At 39.6% G+C, this 21,074-nt stretch overlaps 1 protein-coding gene and 1 pseudogene across 3 annotated transcripts in view; one reads left to right on the top strand and one right to left on the bottom strand.

Moving 5' to 3' along the window:
- The window catches only part of CPM (carboxypeptidase M), a 93,373-nt gene extending 72,868 nt beyond the window's left edge, over window positions 1-20,505 (top strand). For both annotated transcript variants that reach the window (XM_032295140.1, XM_032295131.1), the window contains 3 exons: window positions 5,777-5,929; window positions 12,711-12,859; window positions 15,072-20,505. In XM_032295140.1, coding sequence (XP_032151031.1) covers window positions 5,777-5,929; window positions 12,711-12,859; window positions 15,072-15,326 — 557 coding nt within the window. In that variant the 3' untranslated portion in view covers window positions 15,327-20,505. The remainder of the gene's footprint in view (window positions 1-5,776; window positions 5,930-12,710; window positions 12,860-15,071) is intronic.
- Window positions 1,999-3,449, bottom strand: LOC116562772 (annotated as a pseudogene). The gene has a single exon (XR_004274095.1). The product of XR_004274095.1 is annotated as a melanoma inhibitory activity protein 2-like (transcript).
- Window positions 20,506-21,074: the final 569 nt, after the last annotated feature.

Here is a 21,074-nt window from a genome sequence, read left to right as displayed (position 1 = left end):
CATATATAAAACTCCCACTATTATTTATATAATAGTGGACTAATCAACTTAAAATAGTTATACTATCTAGAATAAAATAAAACGGAAATAATTTACTCATGAGATTCATATTTAAATCATCTTTATTCACAAAATACTATCCTGATATTTATAATTCCATTAACCTACAATTTTAGCAAAAGTATACGTAAAGTAAGTATAAGTGAAAATTATACAGTAACAGCAGTTACTTTAAATTGAAAATGAGATCAGTCAAAATGATTTTTGAAGAGAGCAAAAATCTTGTCAGGTTTCTTGCTGTGGTTCTGGATGTTCAGTAGCAGGCTCATTTGAAGGTGGAATCAACCCTGAAGGAACTCATTTCCACTTTTAAAATGTCGAGGTGGGAGTTAAAATCCAGGTCTTGGGACAAGGTAAGGAGGAAAACCCCTTGGTGGATACACATTTTTCACTGTTCAAAGAGATTGGTAAAAGACATTTTACAACTTTGAGAACCTGTACTGTGCCGTAATAAATCATTAAGTTTATAACTTCCATTATCTATTTTTTACTTGAAAATTGACACCAGAATAATTACTTGATCTAAGAAATTAGCTTTTACAACATTGAGAAAAATGTACTTCTTCAAATATAGATGATTAAAGGAAATATCGTCAATTTTAATGTAATTTTTCTCCTATGTTAATACCTGTTTTTTAAAAAAGATAAAGTATTTAAAAATATATAAAACTTGCTGTAAAAATATATTTTCTTTCATTATCAAAGTTCTTCTGCAAAAACATTTTCTTGTAATATAATTTTCACCAAACTTAAAATTCACATCAGTGATTTCCAATTCTGATTTGATATTACACTCAAATATTTCCAGTTATATCAAAAACCACCTTAAAATTCCCCCAAACAAAATTCATTTTAATTCACTTTAAACTTTAAAAAAAGAGGAGAAAAAAAGGAAGGAATGACTAGATGAAACATTCATAGGCAAAGCCTAGTATTTGGTAACCATATTTTTATTCTGCAGAACCCTACAGTTCAAAATGGTAAAGTATGAATAGAAAAGCAATATATTATTCCCTTTTCTTATGTGAAGCTTTAAAAGAATTCAGTAAATTCAACAATTAGGTCAAACATAATAAATACATTTTAAATTTTAAATACATAGAAGTACATCAGAACTACTTATGAAAAAGACTTTTAAAAATACCTTAGCCAGTAATTTTAATGCTAGAATATAAATTTTAATTATTTTAACTAATGGCTGGAATAACCAGTTGTTACCAATAAGATACAGATAATTTTAGTTTTATAAGACCTGCAAAAAGTCAATTATTTTTTGACTACCAAAATACAGAAATAATTCTGTAGTATTAAGATGAATCCATTTGAAACCTCATTACAGTTCATTTATGGCTGGCTGCCTCCCCACTTTGGAAAAATAATGGTACACTCACAGAATGCTAGAAAAACTTTTCCTTCGCTGTGTTACTGCATGAACAGATAGTAAAATTAATATCTATGATTAATAAAACATATATTTATCTTTAAAAAAAATTTTTTAAAGCAAGCATACTTGCAAATGGAGCATGTGGTGGACCTGGGAAATCCCTTGGTGGAAGATCATCTCCAGAAGTTCCCTTTTCCCACAAAGGTGACAGAGGCCCAGTGTCAGAAGGACCCCTGTGAGAATCGGTTAACGTATCAGAGCTTGATTCCCCTCCTTCGTTGGAAATCTGATGGTCCAGATGATTCCCTGGGCCTCTTGAGCCTCTTCCTCCTCTCCTTGGAAGCAAAGGTGAGAGTCTGAGTGGACCCTCCAATGAAGCTGAAGGAGACAGAATAGGTCTCATTTCAGATGAAGGCTGAGCCAGTGGTGAGGGGCCATATGGGGAATGCTCTCTGCCAAGTGGTATATTTGGAACATCCAATGCATATGGATCTTTTTCTAAAAGTTCACATTTAAACTATTTCAGTTAATTTTTGTCTGTTGTGAGCATTTTCTTTCCTTAAATCTTTGAGATGTCTTTCAGCAGTTCAAGCTGCGAACCAATTATCCTGTGCTTTGTTCTCATAGGAAATAATGTGCCCTTGATAATAATGTAACGTTTTCTCCAATTCTTCAAGATCTTTGGCTCGCTTTCTGTAGGTCTCCAGCTTTGCAGTGGCATGGCTGATCCTTTTGTCTACTTTAGAAAGTTTCTCTTCTGTCTCTACCTGGTAATTTTCCTATGTTGTTAATTTCCTGTAGAGTTTCATTTCATTTTCTTGATATAATTCAGTCATTACTTTAAGTTTCTGTTGAAGCTTCTGATTCTCACCTTAAAAATGTGTGTTTTCTGACTGCAAAGATACTTGTTCAGTCTCAAGATTTTTAATACACTCTGTAAGCTCTTCCTTCATTTTATCAACTTCAGATGACTGGATGTAAATTTGATTTATTTCTCCTTCTAAACTTTTTAAAGAAGCATTGAACTTAGCAGCATGAATCAGTTTCTTCAAAGCTCCTTTTGGAGGATGATCTAAGTAAGCACCATTTTCCAATTCACTGTTCATTTCTAACTCCAAGTTATCACCATCCGTTCTGTCTTCTCCAAGCGTAGCAGCCCAATCTTTCATCTTTAGCAGGCGTTCAGTCAGAGTCTTGATGTGATTGTCTTTATCACTGAGAACTTGTTCTGCGTGTACTTTGGAGTCTTCCAATGCTACTTTCTGTTTATTAAGTTCACTCACTTGTTCTTTCCATACTTCAGCTTCTTGCAAAAGTTGTTTCTGGCTTTCCTGAAGTTGAGAATTTTCATCCAAAGCATCTTTTATTGCTATCTTCAGTTGTTCTTCATTCATTTGAAATAAAGTCGTGAAGATCATTTTGGCTTCAGCTACTTGTGATTCGAGGGATTTTGACTCATCTTCTAGAGACTATATCCTTTTTGAAATATCTGCCATCAGTTCATTTTGTTCAGACTGTTTGGATTTCTCTTCTTTTAACTCTTTTACTAGACAGAGTATTTCATCCTCATGTTCTGCATTGGACCTGTTCAGCTTTTCACGGGTTGCCTCCAAACTTTGTGCTTCTGTTGCTTCCGTCTCAAAGCTGGGATCCTGTAAAGATGACTCGACTTCATAGTCTTCATGCTCTTTTTCAATAACACTAAATTTTTCTTGTAGTTTACATTTTTTTCAATTAGTCTAGAATGCATTTCAGCAAGCTTTTTCTCTCTTCCCACATAAAGCCGATTCCTAACCGATCTAAAACCTCTCCACAAAAAAAAGGGAACAGCAAAAAATCCAAAAATAGCTGCCCCTATCACCTATTCCCATGGAAAACCATAAGAATTAGAATCTGCTCCCATACTTTGACGCAGTGCTGCCACAACCCTGCATAGCATCTCCAGTACCAGCCTCAAGTAAGGCTGAGGGGTAGCCCAGGGCTCCTCCATAGCGCCAAGTCTGCTCTCGGGGTTGCCACAGTAACCCGGGCCTGTGGGGGCCACAACAAAGGGCAGCGATCATACAGCCTTCTGTCTGGAACTTGAATCCGCAGGTGGCAACTGGAGGGGACCATGGTAGAGCGGGCTGCAGGGGGAGCTGCGGGAGGCAGGTGGAGCTGGGGGATGGGTGTGGGAGCTGGGGGATGTTGGGGGAGCTGGGGGACGTGGGTACCCACAGGCCTCATAGATCCATGCCACCTTTTTATTTTTACTTTATTTTTAGAGATGGCATCTTATGTTGGCCAGGCTGGCCCTGAACTCCTAGTCTCCAGCAATCCTCCCCTCGTGACCTCCCAAAGTGCTGGGATTACAGGCATGAGCCACAGTACCTGGCCTAAATTTTTTTTCTACTTCAGTACATCCAAAATATCCTGATGAAACTGAGAATACATATTTTCTTTGGCACGTATCAAGTGTAACAAATTAAAATTTGTTCAGAAACGACTTTCTTAATAGTTACTGTATTTCATCAAATCCAAGATACTATTTATTATAAAACCTGGTGTACTACCAAGAAAATATTTTCAGTTAAAGACACGATGTTTTTAGCCATAAAAATTTTTAAGACAGATCCCAATTCAGAGATATTAAAATATAAAAAATATTGCATCTTAGGCCAGGAGCAGCAGCTCATGCTTGTAATCCTTGCACTTTGGGAGGCCAAGGTGTGCAGATTGCCTGAGCTCAGGAGTTCGAGACCACTCTGGGCAACATGGTGAAACCCCGCCTCTACCAAAATAAAAAAAGTTAGACAGGTGTGGTGGTGCACGCCTGTAGTCCCAGCTACCCAGAAGGCTGAGGTACAAGAATTGCTTGAACCCAGGAGGCAGAGGTTACAGTAAGCTGAGATTGTGCCACTGTGCTCCAGCCTGTTCCACAGAACAAAACTCCATCTCAAAAATAATAATAATAATAATAACAATAATGTTGCATCTTAGTCTGTGGTAAAGTGAAAGCCAGGGACAGTGGCTCATGCCTATAATTCCAGCACTTTGGGAGGCCAAGGCAGAAGGATCACTTAAAGCCTGGAGTTTGAGACCAGCCTGGGCAACATAGTGAGACTCCATCTCCATACACAATTTTTTTTTTTAAGTACCAGTCTCAGCAACATGGCAAACCCCATCTCTACCAAAAAATACAAAAATTAGCCAGGTCGGTGGTACACATCTGTAGTCCCAACTACTTGGGAGGCTCAGGCAGGAAGATCACATGAGCTCAGAAGGTCGAGGTTGCAGTGATCTGTTTGTGCCACTGCGCTCCAGCCTGGGCAACAGAGCAAGACACTGTCTCAAAACAAAAAAATTAGCTGGGTGTGGTGGTACACATCTGTAGTCTCAGCTACTTAAGAGGCTGAGGTAGGAGGATCACTTCAGACCAGAAGTTTGAAACTACAGTGAGCTGTGATTGCACCACTGCATTCCAGCCTGGGTGATGCAACGAGACCATGTCTCTATTTAAAAAAAAAAAATAAAAAAAAAAAAAAAAAAAAGAAAGTATGAAATGATTATTACCTTTTGAAAATAGGGGACCAGAGGAGACAACTGGAAAGTCAGCATGAGCAGTGGCAGCCTAGACTACAGGAGGCTGGGCCTTCCACCTCTGAGAGGCAGCCTAACATTCTATCTTTGATCTGCAGGAGCTCTCTGGCATATTGGGGAAGCCCACAGGGGCTGGCGGAAGGTGGCCTGCACTCCAGTGTCTGCCATTCACTGGCCAACACCCCTGGGGACTTTTCTTAACATCTGTGATCATGTTTCCTCATCTGTAAAGAAGGGACAGTTGCTCAACGAGCTGCTACAAAGCACTTCATACAGTATCTAGCAATAGCGAACACTCAGAAAATGTTGGCCATGATTCTTCCCTTTTAGTGTGCTTTGCTTTATGTAGTAAGTGTATTTATCAATGATTCATAGAAATATTTTTAAAGGAATCTTGTTCCAGCTTATATCCATTTAAAAGGTAATTTAAGAAAGAAATGTAATTCGAAGAATCCTTTTTGTAATGTAGGATTTCAAAAAATAAAAAAGAACCCTTTCTTCACCCCTCACTTAGATTTGACACACAGGTGCACTTCAGTCAGCTCTGATCCAGTTACCCATATGGGAATATTTAGGATTGTCTGGTCATGCCTGGCTAATAAAATGTCAAGCCCTGATTTTACAAGCTAATATGTCAAATTCATCTTGTCCTGTTTACAGGTAGCCGTCTGATTCACTTGTCCCCAAAGCACATGATGTTTGGCTGCACTTCAAGTTTAGACCCTAACAAAAATTCAATATGCTTGTGTTTAGGTGGAATGCAAGATTACAACTACATCTGGGCCCAGTGTTTTGAAATCACGTTGGAGCTGTCATGCTGTAAATACCCTCGTGAGGAGAAGTTGCCATCCTTTTGGAATAATAACAAAGCCTCATTAATTGAATATATGAAACAGGTACACCTAGGTTTGTACAGTTTTCTTATTAATTCCCTGTTAATACAAAATACAGCATCTGGCAAGACCTCCGGGTTGAGTCAATGCAAGCCTTTATTTATGCTCTGTAGTTACAGCCTCATTTCAGTGCCAGATCTGACAGTTAAGAATTCTCTTCTGCGTGAATACCTGCAGTGTGTATGAAATGCAATGACCACTCATTCATAGAAAACAAAGCATGAGGCATCTTCTTTTAATATGAGGGTATAAAAATCCAGAGTACCAGTCAGACCTGGTGGCTCACACCTGTAATCCCAGCACTTTGGGAGGCCAAGGCAGGTGGATCACCTGAGGTCAGGAGCTCGAGACCAGCCTGGCCAACAAGGGAAAACCTTGTCTCTACTTGAAATACCAAAGATAGAAAAATTAGCTGGGCATGGTTGCATGCACCTGTAGTCCCAGCTACTTAGGAGGCTGAGACAGGAGAATTACTTGAACCCGGGATACGGAGGTTGCAGTGAGCCAAGATGGTGCCACCGCACTCCAGCCTGGGTGACAGAATGAGACTCTGTCTCAAAAACAAAGAAACCAAAATCCAGAGTCCCCCTAATTTTACATGTTAAATGTTCTAGAAATCTAGCAGATTTCTAGAAATCTAAAGATCAGGAAAACAGGATGCTACTCTGTTACATGATTTCCCATTTAGAAAAACACGGTGTTTGCTTCTTACTTATCTCATCAGCCACACAGTACCAAGGACTCTGAGAACACTGGACATACCACTTTGCATTTTTTCCAGAACTGGGGTGGCGAGCTAGCGCCATTGCCTTCAATTTCTCTCACCTGTGAACTCTGCCAGATGTCCTGGTGCTAGGAATCTTGCCAGCCTGTTTGCTGAAGGCTGGCTGGCCCTTATCACAGATGGACATACTAAATGTGTCAAAGAATGGTAGCTCTAAAATGTGCAGCAATTCACCAGGAGGACTTCTAAAACAGATTGCCAGGCCCCAACCTAGAGTTTCTGATTGAATGGGCCCTGAATTACTACTATCTTCCCACGTGATGCTGATGCCACTGGTTCAGGGACTATACTTAGAAAGCCATTGCACTGGAGAAACACTGCTTGAGATGATGATGGAATCTTGTACAGTTCAAGTTTATTAACCAGGTGGTGTCTGTTTGGGCAAGGTGTGGACGGCTCTTCTTTATTTACAGAGTTAAAGTTACCTGCTTCCATTCAGAATGGCTTGGGGAGAGAAACATGTCAGAAATTGGCATAATAGCTATAATATCACAGAGAGAGAAAGGCAGTGTTTGTGTGTTGAAAAGGGTTACTGCATGGGCCTACTGTATAATTGCATAATTCCTGGACTGTTCTGCATGATTCACACCAAAGCTTTCCTCCTGCTACGAAGAAGATGGAGAAGGATGAGGGAGGGTAGCACAGGGCCAGAGGGCTGAGTGCAATTAGTACCCTCCCTTGGCCACACAACCCTAAAAGGGATGCCTCTACCCTCTTTCATGCCTGTATTCCCAGCCTCCATTCCCTGACCTGAAGAGAAGCACACAAAGATTACTGGTAAACTCTCAGGGCTGTTTAACTGGCTGAGTCATTCATGGACTAGGTTGACTCCCCATGACAGGGGATGTTATGAAATCCGTTCTTTCTCACCAGCATCTCATCAGATTATAAACTTATTATTGGGACCTTCACCTTCCTTATTATGTCGTCAACCTTTGTCTTGGGCTCTTTCTTGCTTAGTATTCTGGTATTTCTTTCTCTGTTAGATTTTCCTTATGAGGCATGCCGTGTATTAATCTAACCTATTATATTTCTACCTATCTTGATCCTTTAGTTTCTTAATCTGACTATTACTATTATAATTGTCATTATCATTATTTTAGGGACAGGGTCTCACTCTGTCACTCAGGCTGGAGTACAGTGGCACAATCATTGCTCACTGTAACCTTGAACTCCTGGGCTCAAGTGATCTTTCTGCCTCAGCCTCCCAAGTAAGTAGGACTACAGGTGAACACCACCATGTCTAGCTAATTAAAAAAAAAAAACAAACAAAAAACTTTGTATAGAGACAGAGTCTTGCTATGCTGTCCAGGTGAGTCTCAAACTCCTGGTCTCAAGCGATTCTTCTGCCTCAGCCTCCCAAAGTGCTGGGATCTCAGGTGTGAGCCACCATCACTGGCTCTGCCTATTCTTTTCTGAAATTCATTCTTCACCAGTATCAACATGGTCATGGACATGCATATGCTCTATGTAACTGCACCACTATTTTCAGAACCTCAATCTAGCTGTACAGATTATTCACCAAGAACTGAATGAAGGTGGGCTTTGAAGTATCATGTTGATATAATATTGCCAGGGAGGGGGCTTTGTAAGCCGATAACATACAAATTGCAGTATACCTGTAGTTATTATTTTTAACACTTTTGAAGGTTTACCAGTCCACCATTAGCACTAGGTTTGTTTGTTCATTTCTGAGATGGAGTCTGGCTCTGTCACAGAGGCCAGAGTGCAATGGTGCGATGATCTCGGCTCACTGCAACCTCCGTCTCCTGGGTTCATGTGATTCTCCCACCTCAGCCTCCCAAATAGCTGGGATTACAGGTACCCACCATCATCCCTGGCTAATTTTTATATTTTTGTACAGACTGGGTTTCACTATGTTGGCCAGGCTGCTCTTGAACTCCTAACCTCAGGTGATCCACCCGCCTCCGCCTCCCAAAGTGCTGGGATTACAGGCATTAGCCATGATGCCCAGCCCATTTGCACTAGGTTTTATAAATAATGTTTATCTGCCTGTCCCTGTAATCAGATGGAAACAACTCACTCAAAAAATATATATTGCCACATCAACCCTGTCCCCTTGTGGTTTAAGACAGATGCATAACACAGTTTAACAATAAAACCATATTTCCAAACACCAATACAGCGTGGTTATTATTACATAATAGAAAAGTTCTGTCACTACTAGTACCCAATAAGAAGCTAATGAATGTTTTTGTTTGTGAAAGATAAGAGCAAACACCCTTTTACTGGTATTGCTCTGGTTTAAGGATATTATTGATATTTGTCAAGCTGCATTGCATTCGCTGGTTCCATGCTACCAGTCGCTAGGATGCTTCTGAGTTTCTGAGGTTTTGACCCATCTGGAACATTCTGACCCACGTTGTCTGGGAAGGAAAGGTCTTCTGCTATAGTGGAAGGGCATTGCCAAGAGGGCAGAGGCTTGGGTAAAGCAGTTGTATCATCTGGCGATGTTTGAAATCATGAGCAAGCACTTGTCTGAATCTCAGTTTAGTCAACAGAAAGCTGAGAATAATATCATCAGCCTTGCCTCCCACCAGCCTGTTCTAAGGCCTCAGTGGCGTTTTTCTTTCCATTAGAACTCGCTGCAGACCTCAAGTGAAACTCGGGCCCCTTGGTGCCATGTTGTCCTGCTTAGAGGATGATTTACTAGTTTTGAATTGAGATGAGGATGTCACAGACATTAAGGCCAAGGTAGCAAAGGAGGGCAAGTCTGAATTCTAGGGGCCTAGATTGTCTTGCTTGTCCCTGTCTCTGAGGAGAAGCAAAAATGAGCAAGACATGGTATTACCTGCTGCTGCCCTGTCTCTCCCCTGGATTCCTCAAAGCAGATCTGAACCCAGAGAGCCAGGGAATGGCTCACAGCATCCAGAAACCTAAACAACCTGGGCCTAAAAGAATCTGGTATATGCCGAGTTCCAGAAGCCTGTGGGACATGGATGTGGATCTGTCACCACATCCAACATAGGAGGCAACTGTGACCATGCAGTGGGAACATGGGTACAAACAAGCAGTCTCCTAAGTACTGTCCCAGCTCCGACTCTCAGTCGTGGCCAACAGATGCAGAATTCCAGTTCTTGCCCAGCCAAGAAAGGCTTTGATTCATGAAGCTCTAATATGTATTCCAAGGGGAAAAGAGCTTTACATTTCTCCCGTTTATCTCCCCATCTGGCCACAGAATTTTATTTCTTCTCATTTGTGTAGCATCTGAGCACTTTTTAAATTTTTATTTTGTGTTTGTTTTTATATATGGTTAGTAGTGTTGGCTCTCTCTGCATCTCTTGAGGTCTACCAGTCTTTTTATCAGTGTTTCAACTTCAGCATATAGAAATAAATCACATTTTCTAGTAAAACAGTTACTTCCCTCTTAGGTGAAAGGTTTGGTGGCATGTAGACAAAACATTGTAAAGACATGTACAACTAAAGCACGCTTTCATTTGACTAGTGGGAGGAGTTTTTCTATGAATGCAAATTCCATACATAAGCATGGTCTGTGTTTGCCCAGTGACAGTGATATTCACATACCCCAGGCTTCCACAGCTGGAATAACTATCTTTAGGTTTAGGTAAGAGTCATACGAAAGTGAGTCTTTGGCTCTATAATCCCAGAACTTTGGGAGTCCAAAGTGGGCAGATCACTTGAGATCAGGAGTTCGAGAACAGCCTGGCCAACATGATAAAGCCTATCTCTACTAAAAATACAAAAATTAGCTGAGTGTAGTGGCGGGCACCTGTAATCCCAGTTACTTAGGGGGCTGAACAGGAAAATCACTTGTACCTGGGAGGTGAAAGTTGTGGTGAGCTAAGATCGTCATCATCATCCTCAATGTTAAAGGATGGTACAATGTCAGTTTCAATGATACTACTGCTTTGCTTTTTATGCACTTCATTTACTTTGATTTGGTGGGTTTTGGGGGAGTCAATGAAAAATACAGAAAATGCCAACGGACACACCACCCTCTAGCACACGCTACCTTGCTGAAATGCATGGATTTTCTAAGTGGCGGGAACACAGTCAGCTAGCTCAGAGCCCTGGAGAAGGAAATAATTTGCATAGCTTCTTCCCTCACATATTCCTGCTTTACGGAACAAAGGTGAATTGAGATTCCAGCAACTCATCTAATATGTGTTTTCCTCCCCACCCCACCCCCATAGTTTATGTTATCCAAATAAGAGGAAAGAAAGCTGGGCCCGGTGGTTCATACCTATAATCCTAGCACTTTGGGAGGCCAAAGTGGATCACGTGAGCTTAGGAGTTCAAGACTAGCCTGTGCAACAAAGTGAAACCCCACCTCCACAAAAAAAATACAAGCTTGGGTAACATGGCAAAACCCCATCTCTACAAAAATTAAATAAATAAATTAAAACAATGTCACTGAAACCCAAGGAATAAATCCATAATCTGGTTACCAAATTATGACCAATTTATGATTGGGTACTACCTAAAGATCAAAAGGATATATATTAAGCAGTAGGAACAAATATAATGGAAATGTTTTTTAAAAAAGAGGCCAGGCCGGACACAGTGGCTCACACCTGTAATGCCAGCAGTTTGGAAGACCGAGGCGGGCAGATCGCCTGAGGTCCGGAGTTTGAGACCAGCCTGACCAACAAGGAGAAACCCCATCTCTACTAAAAATACAAAATTAGCCTGGTGTGGTGACGCATGCCTGTAATCCTGGCTACTTGGAAGGCTGAGGCAGGAGAATCCCTTGAACCTGGGAGGCAGGGTTGTGGTGAGCCAAGATTGTGCCCTTGTACTCCGGCCTGGGTAACAAGTGCAAAACTGTCTCAAAACAAAACAAAACGGGCCAAAGAGAACCACATGACATGAAAATAGACGTTTACATAGTTGTATAGAGAAAGGGAGAAGGAAATGTGTCATTTTCCTCCTCTGGTAGCAAAAAATGAAGAGTCAGGAATTAAATAGGAAAGAGTATAATAAAAGGCAACCTAGGTCAGATAGAAGTTTGTTTAACAAGATAAACATTGTTTAGTTAAATGCCAAAATTTTTATTTTTCATTTTAACCATTTCTTGGGGAAGCTATTATATGTGCCTCACGTTTTTCTGCCCTAACAGATAATCATTGAGTATAACTGTTTGGGGATCGTTCAAGCTCATCTTATCATTGTAGACTCTTCATTCTCATTTATGTCATTGGGGGCTTAGGTGGCTTCACCTTAAGGTAATATGATTTGACCCTGGAGTAAACAAACTAGATGTGAAATGTAGGCTCTAAAATAAGAAAGGTCTTAAAAATTAATGGCCTTTTAAAAATTGTACTCCTGAAATTTTGAGAGGGGCTCTGGAGACTATCATGTATTGACAGTGAGGCTGGGCCACTTCATTGGCTGTGTGAGCTTGTGAAGGTAATTTTAATAAGCCAGAGTCTTAGTTTTTTTTCATCTGTAAAATCATAATAATTGATGGCACAGAGTTGATATGAGAATTTAATGAGAAAATACACATTTAGCAGTTAATACAGAACCTGGAATATACTAAGTGCTCAATAAATATTGGCTGCTATTACTGGTCAGTTGATTCCATGCTTCCAGCCTTGTGATTATAATTTTGCTTCTCATGTACTTTGATGACAAGACAAAACTATTGAGTCCCTTGCATAGGTAAATATCTTGTTGTAATGTAATACATTGACAGTGTTTTTATTTAGGATTTTATGGAATCCACCAATGATTGTAGTATAGTTTGGCAATTGAGTAAATAACTTGGAAGTGACAGGAGTGGATCTTAGGTTGTCACCTGTGTTCTCTCACTTTGATAGTATGTGCTAATATAAATAGACTATTCCATTAGTAATTTTGACTGTATTTTAAGTTACATCAAAAATAAGTTTTCTTTCCCTCTCTAACAGTGAATATTAACTCAGAACATTGAGTTAGCTAATAAATATTGCATATATTGTTCTTAAATATTTACAAGAATTTTTATATGCCATAAAATACATTTAATTTTATTTTTGTCTTGCAGGTATAAAGGGTCAAGTTTTTGATCAGAATGGAAACCCATTACCCCATGTAATTGTGGAAGTCCAAGACAGAAAACATATCTGCCCCTATAGAACCAACAAATATGGAGAGTATTATCTCCTTCTCTTGCCTGGGTCCTATATAATAAATGTATGTATGTAAGGCTAGTTATTGTTACTAAAATATTATAGAACTCATAATTCTTACCCAGAAGAAATTGAAAAATAAATCTAAGAAGTTCAAAAGTAGATCCATCAAGACAGAAAGAAAGGACAGTGTCAGACTTGCAATTGGCAGGGGATAGAAGGGATGGAAATTACAGAGAAAAAAAAATTCCTATTTTTTTCTGATGGCAATTATTTTTTTAAATAGAAGCCAAATCCTATTTCTTGTGATACCTTTTATGATTAAAATGTAACCTCATTTATAATTAGAATAAGCAATGTAGCAAAGGTAGTTTATACCTTCATGGAATAACATATAACACTCATTCCATGGAATATACTTTCTACTATAAAAAATGAATTGGGAAATGTTCCTTAGAATTTATTTTATAATTGAAATCTGATCCATAAATTTTATCACTATATTCAGCAAATGATAGACTTATTTTGCAGCCCTTTTTTCAATTGATGCAAGTAAAATTTCAGTTTTTAATTCCATAAAATAGATATTTCTGAGTTATTTTATCCTAAGACAGGGAAGCATGGACTAATTTGAGCCTGAGTAGATTTATGTGAAAGAACTAAATGAATAAGTATTGATTTAGTTGGCCAGATTTTGCCTCTTTCTCTTTGATGTGACTTTCTCTGAGAAATTCAAGATTCTTCTACTTTGCTTAGTGGGTCTCATGCCAACCATAGCAGTCATTCTACGTAGAGCTAATCCTGGGAGAAGGTAGTCATCTCTTCTGTAGTGAAAACTGAATGGGTATTTTATTATTTCATCTTGAGGACATCATGAAAAACAAGGTTTTTAGTTGATAAAACTATAGAATTCAGAGCCTTCCTGCTCCATGCGTTCTCCCCAAGGTGTGTAGAAGTGGGGCCTATCAACTGCAAATCTTTTAGGAATATCCACTCCTACAGAGAAAATGGATAGAGCTTGGAAAACCTCAACTCACTGTGGTGAATTTTTCTCTAGAGGGCCCTTTATTTTCCTCCTATTTACTGTGATATTTCTATTTTAAAAAATGGCTTTCCTTATAGTGAATCTAATTACTTGAATGCAATCTCATAAATAAGCCACACCTTTAGAATAACGTTGTGAATTGTTCATTTCACATTAGTTAGACTAAAACAGTACACATTGACCATAGATATTATTTCCAGGATAAGATTTGAAGGTAAGACTCTGGACGTTGAAATGAATGCATAAAATACATACCAATGAGTGGTTATGTAAATGTCATTCTCCATCATATATAATAAAAGCATTTCTCAGTAAACATTGCCTGTAGTCAGTTTAGCATTTCTCTTATTTGACCTGATCATTTTCTCCACTAAAAGCAAAACAAAACAAAACAAAACAAAATCTAACTGAAGATTCAGGCTCATATGAACAAAGCCAGGTAAAGGAGACTGGATGTGGTAGCTCACATCTGTAATCCCAGCACTTTGGGAGGCCAAAGCGGGTGAATCATTTGAGGTCAGGAGTTCAAGACCAGTGTGACCAATGTTGTGAAACCCTGTCTCTACTAAAAATACAAAAAATTACCTGGGCATGGTGATGCATGCCTATAATCCCAGCTGCTTGGGAGGCTGATGTAGGAGAATCGCTCGAACCTCGGAGGCGGAGGTTGCAGTGAGCTAAGGTTGTGCCACCATACTCCAGGGTGGGTGACAGAGCGAGACTCCATCTCAAAAAAAAAAAAAAAAAGAAAGAAAGAAAGAAAAGCATTTAAATGAAGCAATAGACTTGTAGGTCAACTGAAGAGAAATGAGTAAGTTGAGAAAATAATTCTAATGATTCTACTTGTAAATAATCTTGATATCTAAGGAGGATGTTAAATACATACAGTAAAAAGGGAAACAGTTAACTCTTTACCTTTGTGCCCCATGGAAAGGATGGTGGCAGAATCATCTGCTGCTTCCTTCTCTTCACTTACATCCCCAGATAAGGTACCCATCTGTCCTGATTTCATTTTGAAATTCTTGGCAACAGCATCCACAACGCTGGTCTCTGTCAACAGGCATTGGGTAACTCAGCCTGCAGGACCAAATCTGCCGCTGGCCCAGAGTCTGGCAGATTGTGACATGCATTGCACAAAGGCTGCATTTTAGTGGTGGAGATCAGTGTTTTCAGTGTGGGCACCAACAAACATCTTCAGTCACTCATATAATTGTCTCTTGTTTCTTCTCAGGTTACAGTCCCTGGACATGAGCCATACCTTACAAAAGTAATTATTCCAGAGAAATCCCAGAACTTCAGTGCTCTTAAAAAGGATATTCTGCTTCCATTTCAAGGGCAATTGGATTCTATCCCAGCGTCAAATCCTTCATGCCCAATGATTCCTCTGTACAGAAACTTGCCAAGCCACTCAGCTGCAACAAAGCCTAGTTTGTTCTTATTTTTAGTGACTCTTTTGCACATATTCTTCAAACAAAGTAAAATGTGAAACTCAAGCCACATCACCACCTGGAATCAGGGATTACTCACTCCAGGTTACTGCAACCCTAACTCACTCTAGTGGGACCTTGACTTGAGAAACTCCACAATCTTCCTGAAGAAAAGTGGATGTTTCTAAATTCTGCAATAAGCAGTATGTGGTGATAATGAGAAGAATGAGTCAGTCTTGATGATGAATGGAAGACACATACCTAGCACGTACTTCTCATTTACACTCAAATTAATCTTGAAGTTGTCTTAAAATTTGTAAGAAGTTAAAACTTGAGAAGCAAAAAAAATGCCTTCCAAAGGAAGATAATTTTGTATCCAGAGAACCGGATGAATATAAGCAATAAAGATGAACATTTATTGATCTTCTATATACAAGACCTACCATGAGGCCAGACATGGTGGCTCACGCCTTGTAATCCCAGCACTTTGGAAGGCCAAGGCGGGTGGCTCACCCACCAGCCTCAGGAATTCAAAACCAGCCTGGCCAACATGGTGAAACCCCATCTCTACTAAAAGTTAACGGAGTGTGGTAGCAGGTGCCTGTAATCCTAGCCACTCGGGAGGCTAAGGCAGGAGAATTGCTTGGACCTGGGAGGCAGGGGTTGCAGTAAGCCAAAATTGCACCACTGCACTCCAGCTTGGGCAACAGATTGAGACTCTGTCTCAAAAAAAAAAAAAGACCTCACCGTGAGTGCTATATGTGAAGAGATAGTAAGTGCCATATATTTTTAGTTCTCAGAGAAGGGAGAAATTATAGGACTGAGAATTGTTTTGCAAATGTTCTAGGAGATGTGAGAGAAAATATGCAAGCATATTTGAGTGGCCCAAGAAAATACAAGCCTGAAGGTAAAAGATTGTGTCTCTATAGAGCATCAAAGCACACAAGTCAATTAAGTAAGCCCCTCTCCCTCCAGAGCCACGTGTCCATAGATTTTGGCACGTGGCACCACAGTCATCTGTTACGCTGATGACTCCAAGGGTATAACTCTAGCCTCTTGCCTGAGCTTCAGACTCACATCCCACTGCCCACTGGACACATGCACCTGGATGTGACTCACAGGTACCTCAAACCTATCATGTGGAGATACTCATCCTGTTCCCCCTAGAGCTGCTCTTCCTGCTGCATTGTCTTTCTCAGTTACTGGGACCACCAAGCTAGGAACCTTGGAGTCATCCCTGATACTTTCTCCTCCTCCTTAATCCCATGTATTCAGCAAGTAACTAAAGATTGGTGTTGGCTGGGCATGGTGGCTCATGCCTGTAATCCCAGCACTTTGGGAGGCCAAGGCGGGCAGATCACTTGAGGTCAGGAGCTTGAGATCAACCTGGCCAACATGGTTAAACCCCATCTCTACTAAAAAAAAAAAATACAAAAATTAGCCAGGTATGGTGGCACGCGCCTGTAATCCCAGCTACTGGGGAGGCCGAGGCAGGGGAATTGCTTGAACCCAGGAGGCAGAGGTTGCAGTGAGCCAAGATGGCGCCATTGCACTCCAGCCTGGGAGGAGAAGCAAAACTCGGTCTCAAAACTAAAAAAAAGATTCGTGTTAATGATAAATATTGATACATTCTGCTCTTCTTGGTTGTCAGCACTGCAAAGTTGAGACCTCATGCTTCACCTGCACTGCTGCAACAGCATTTTGGTCCCTTGCTCCTTTCAGTCCCTCCTTCACACAGCACTGGGGAAGGGGAGCCACTTGAAACAAAAGTCCACAACTGCTCGTAGTTCATAAACACAGAGCTGCTTGTGTCCCTGTATCTGGAATGCCATTCTACCCACCACATTTTTCCTTTCCCACTCCTCTTAAAACTCAGTTCAGGTAGCAGCTCCACTAGGAAGCCTTGGCTGACGATAATCCCATTCAATTCCATTTCACCCCTTCCCAGGCAGTCTGGGGTTGGGGACCCTTCCTCTTTGCTCCCCAAAATAAACTGTGTATCTCTACTATTGGATTTACAACATTGTATTATAATCTTCTACTTCCATGGGTGCCTTCTCTAGTAGAATGTGAGCTCTTTGAAGCCAAGGTCTACTAAATTTGTTGGAACAATTCATTTTAATATCCTCAAAGCCTAGCACATAGTAGGTACTTAATGAATGAATGAACAAACAAGGGGTTCCAGGAGCCTATTACTCCCAGTGCTTCCCGGAAACCGCCTAGGGCTTTGTCATTTTATGAAGCTAGGTCTTATGCTTAGGCAATCTCCAGCTCACTTGGAACACTGACAGAAGAGTGTTTTCATGTCTGTAATCAAGAAAATAATCCCAGATACATTCCTTTTACTGGACCTTGAATTGATCCTAATGTTAGTAGTAAAGGTATTTTGTTACCTGTCAACAGCACTGCAAACTACCTTTTTTTTTTTTTATCAGATTAAATTTTACTGTTAGGACTCAATTTGAAGTACTAATGCTTCTCAAATTCTCTATGAGAGTTACTCTATCTTAAACCATGACCTGTAAGAATTAAAGGGTAAAGCACTAACCAGAAAAGAAAGAAAACAATAGCAACTGGTGAGCAGATTCCTTCCTTCCTGAAACTCCTTCCTTCCTTCCTTCTTTCTCCTCTTCCTACCTTCCTTTCTTCCTTCCTACTTTCCCTCTCCTCCTCTACTTTCCTCTCCCCTCCTCCTCTCCCCTTCCTCTTTTCTTTCTCTTTTTTTACTTAATCCCCAGTGCAATAGTAATATAGGCCGATTTCTAGAAGTGTGGTGTATTACGGAATATGAGTTGCCTTGGTTCTTACTTTCAGTTGAAAGTTCTACAGGATCTAGAAATGAAACCATAATGGCATGGAGAGTGATGACAACCACAGAGGAATGAAGAGCTCCTGGAGCATTTAGGCCATTTCTATGCCAAGCTTATTCTGCATCCACAAAATCATACATGTCAATATAAACACAATTTGGAGGCTTCTTTAACCCACTTAGAAAATCTGGTAATTTGTGTGTCGGCAATAGATAACAAAAAAAATCTTATAATAATCTGAATATCTTGATTATTTAAGTAAGCGGTAATTTATTATATCCTTGAAAGTACATATTAATATAATATTGCAAAAATGACTTTGGTATATTACAAATAAAAGTATGTAAGACTAAACTTGATTTGCCATCAAGCCCCAAACAGTTTTTCAACTGGGCATTGAGTTCTAACTTTTCTAAGATAGCAGTTTTTGAAGGGACACGAACTAAAATCAGAATGAGTTCATGAGCCTTAAGGTAAACCTCTTGCTGAAATAATCTTTTTAAAATCAAAATTTGGTATCAGACTCAAAATCATTTAAAGACTAACAAAACACAATCATGGTATTCTGACTGTGGTCAAACCAGGTACCCAAACCCCTGCCCTGTGCAACACCTTTCCTGCTCTTCCCCTCCCTCGTAGGCTGGTGGTTATGCTCCATGGCTCTAAGTTCAGCTAGAATTCCTTTTATAGAGAAACCAACATGATAAACACATTCATGATGATGGGAGAAAAATGTGGGAGTGAACTGATATTTAGAAAGCAGCAGTCAGGCATGGTGGCTCATACATGTAATCCCAACTTGGGAGGCTGAGGCAGGCCTATCACTTGAGGTCAGGAGTTTGAGACCAGCCTGGCCAACATGGTGAAACCCTGTCTCTATTTTAAAAAGTACAAAAATTAGCCGGTGTGGTGGCACACGCCTGTAGTCCCAGTTACTTGGGAGGTTGAGGCAGGAGAATCCCCTGAACCCAGGTTGCAGTGAGCCAAGATTGCATCACTGCACCACACTCCAGCCTGGGCGACAGAGCAAGACTCCCTCTCAAAAAATAAATAAATAAATAAAAATAAAAAATAAAAAAGGCAGAAGCCCTGGATTCAAATCCACCACACACTCAGTTTTCTTATCGGTAAAATGAAGACCCCCTGACTGAACAGTGATTCTGTGACTCTTAGAAACAGTGGTAAGAGATGCTACATTTTTGGTGCTTGTTCAGATGGAGGAAGGATAGTTAACACTCAGGTAGCAATTATTTTGAAGGCAGTATAATATATCTTCTTAAAAAGTATACCTACTCAAATATTGGTAAATGTTGACATGCCTGACCTAAATGATGAGGAGTATTTTAGAAAAACACTAAGTCCCTGCAGATAAATGACAGTGTTGATTTGGGTGCTTAATGTATTACATTTAGACTTGAACTGTTGGATGTATCAGAAATGTTAAAAGCTTTTTCTCAACACTTCTGAAGTTTTTCCAAGAAATCAATGTTATGTTTTGTTCCAGAAGCAAATTTGCATTTGTGATCTGCTTCTAAAAATGCTGTAAGTTACCTCTATGTTTAGAAAGTGAAAATATCTGATGCTAGATTGGAAGTATCTCTTCCTGGCGAACCCAGAAAGGTAAGAATAGCATATTGTCTTACTGCAACAGATAAGTTGCTTATTGAGAAGTCTGTTTGTTATTCTATATGATAACAATACAGTTGGTGTATATTTTATGATAGATCCTTTCATTTTCCTCATAACTTTAGATGGGGAAGGGGGGAAATTATGGTATCCAGATTAATTAAAGAGCATTGAAAGTCCACAGTACTGTATCTAAAGTAGAAGCTTGGGTTTGTTGTAGACTTTACATTATATCAACTAATGAGCAGATATTTGTACAGTATTGCTTACCATTTTATTGTAGTTTTTCACAGCCTTTTATAGATGTTTTATAGCTTATTTTACCAGTTTTCCCGGAAAATTCCTTTTTTTTTCTTTTCTTTTTTTTTTTTTTTTTCAGATGAGGTCTCACTCTGTTCGCCCAGGCTAGAGTGCAGTGATGCTATCTTGGCGTACTGCAACCTCCACCTCTAGGGTTCAAGCCACTCTCCTGCCTCAGCCTCCTGAGTAGCTGGCACTACAGTGCCCACCACCACACCTGGCTAAGTTTTTGTATTTTTAGTGGAGATGGGGTTTCATCCTGTTGACCAGGATGGTCTCGATCTCCTGCATGATTTACCGGCCTCAGCCTCCCAAAGCGCTGGGATTACAGGCATGAGCTACCACACCTGGCCACTTTCTTTTATACTATAATTAAGAATTTATTCAAATGTTCAAATTGTCTAAGACTGTAAAGTTTATTGGGGAGAGGCAATGACTACCTCTGAATTTAGTAAATTTAAAATATTTCTGATTCTCAATAAAGAACTAATATTCATATAAATAATGAATGCTTTTTTCCCATTATGTAACCTGAAAATAAATACTTATGCAAATAGAAGAAAGTCCACTAAAAAGAACTGATTACAACCAAATAAAACTTTGAGGAAAACAAAATTTAATGACATTTTATGAGGCAATAATATTGTAACAACTCTTTGAAGTCCAGATCTTCCAGAACATGTTATATGTGCTATATGTTATGTATACTACATATAACATATTCCATGTTAATTGTGTTCTGGGGCAGTGTGTTCCATGGGCAAGACAATGGATGGAAAGTATGCTTTCTGATCAGAAAAAAGATTTGAAAATTTACAGTTTATATTATGTAATAAAGAGACTGAGAAATGCAGAAAAGAAGATGTCCCAAACATGCTTAGCTATGGGATCATTTCCTTAAATAATTCAGCCTCATACCATCCCTTTGGACTAACATACCTATATTTCCAAACACACTTTAAGAAATACTGATATCAGAGAAGTCTTTTGTTCTGAATAACAAAGTTTATTTCCAGGTGCTTTTGAAATACGAAGAACAGCTGTAAACAAATAATTCGCCTCCAGTAGGAA

The sequence above is a fragment of the Sapajus apella genome, unplaced genomic scaffold (genome assembly GCF_009761245.1).
Source record: "Sapajus apella isolate SASKATOON/1434 unplaced genomic scaffold, GSC_monkey_1.0 scaffold2, whole genome shotgun sequence".
Lineage (NCBI taxonomy): Eukaryota > Metazoa > Chordata > Mammalia > Primates > Cebidae > Sapajus > Sapajus apella.
Note: the sequence above shows the minus strand (reverse complement) of the source record. Positions and strands in the feature narration are given on the sequence as shown.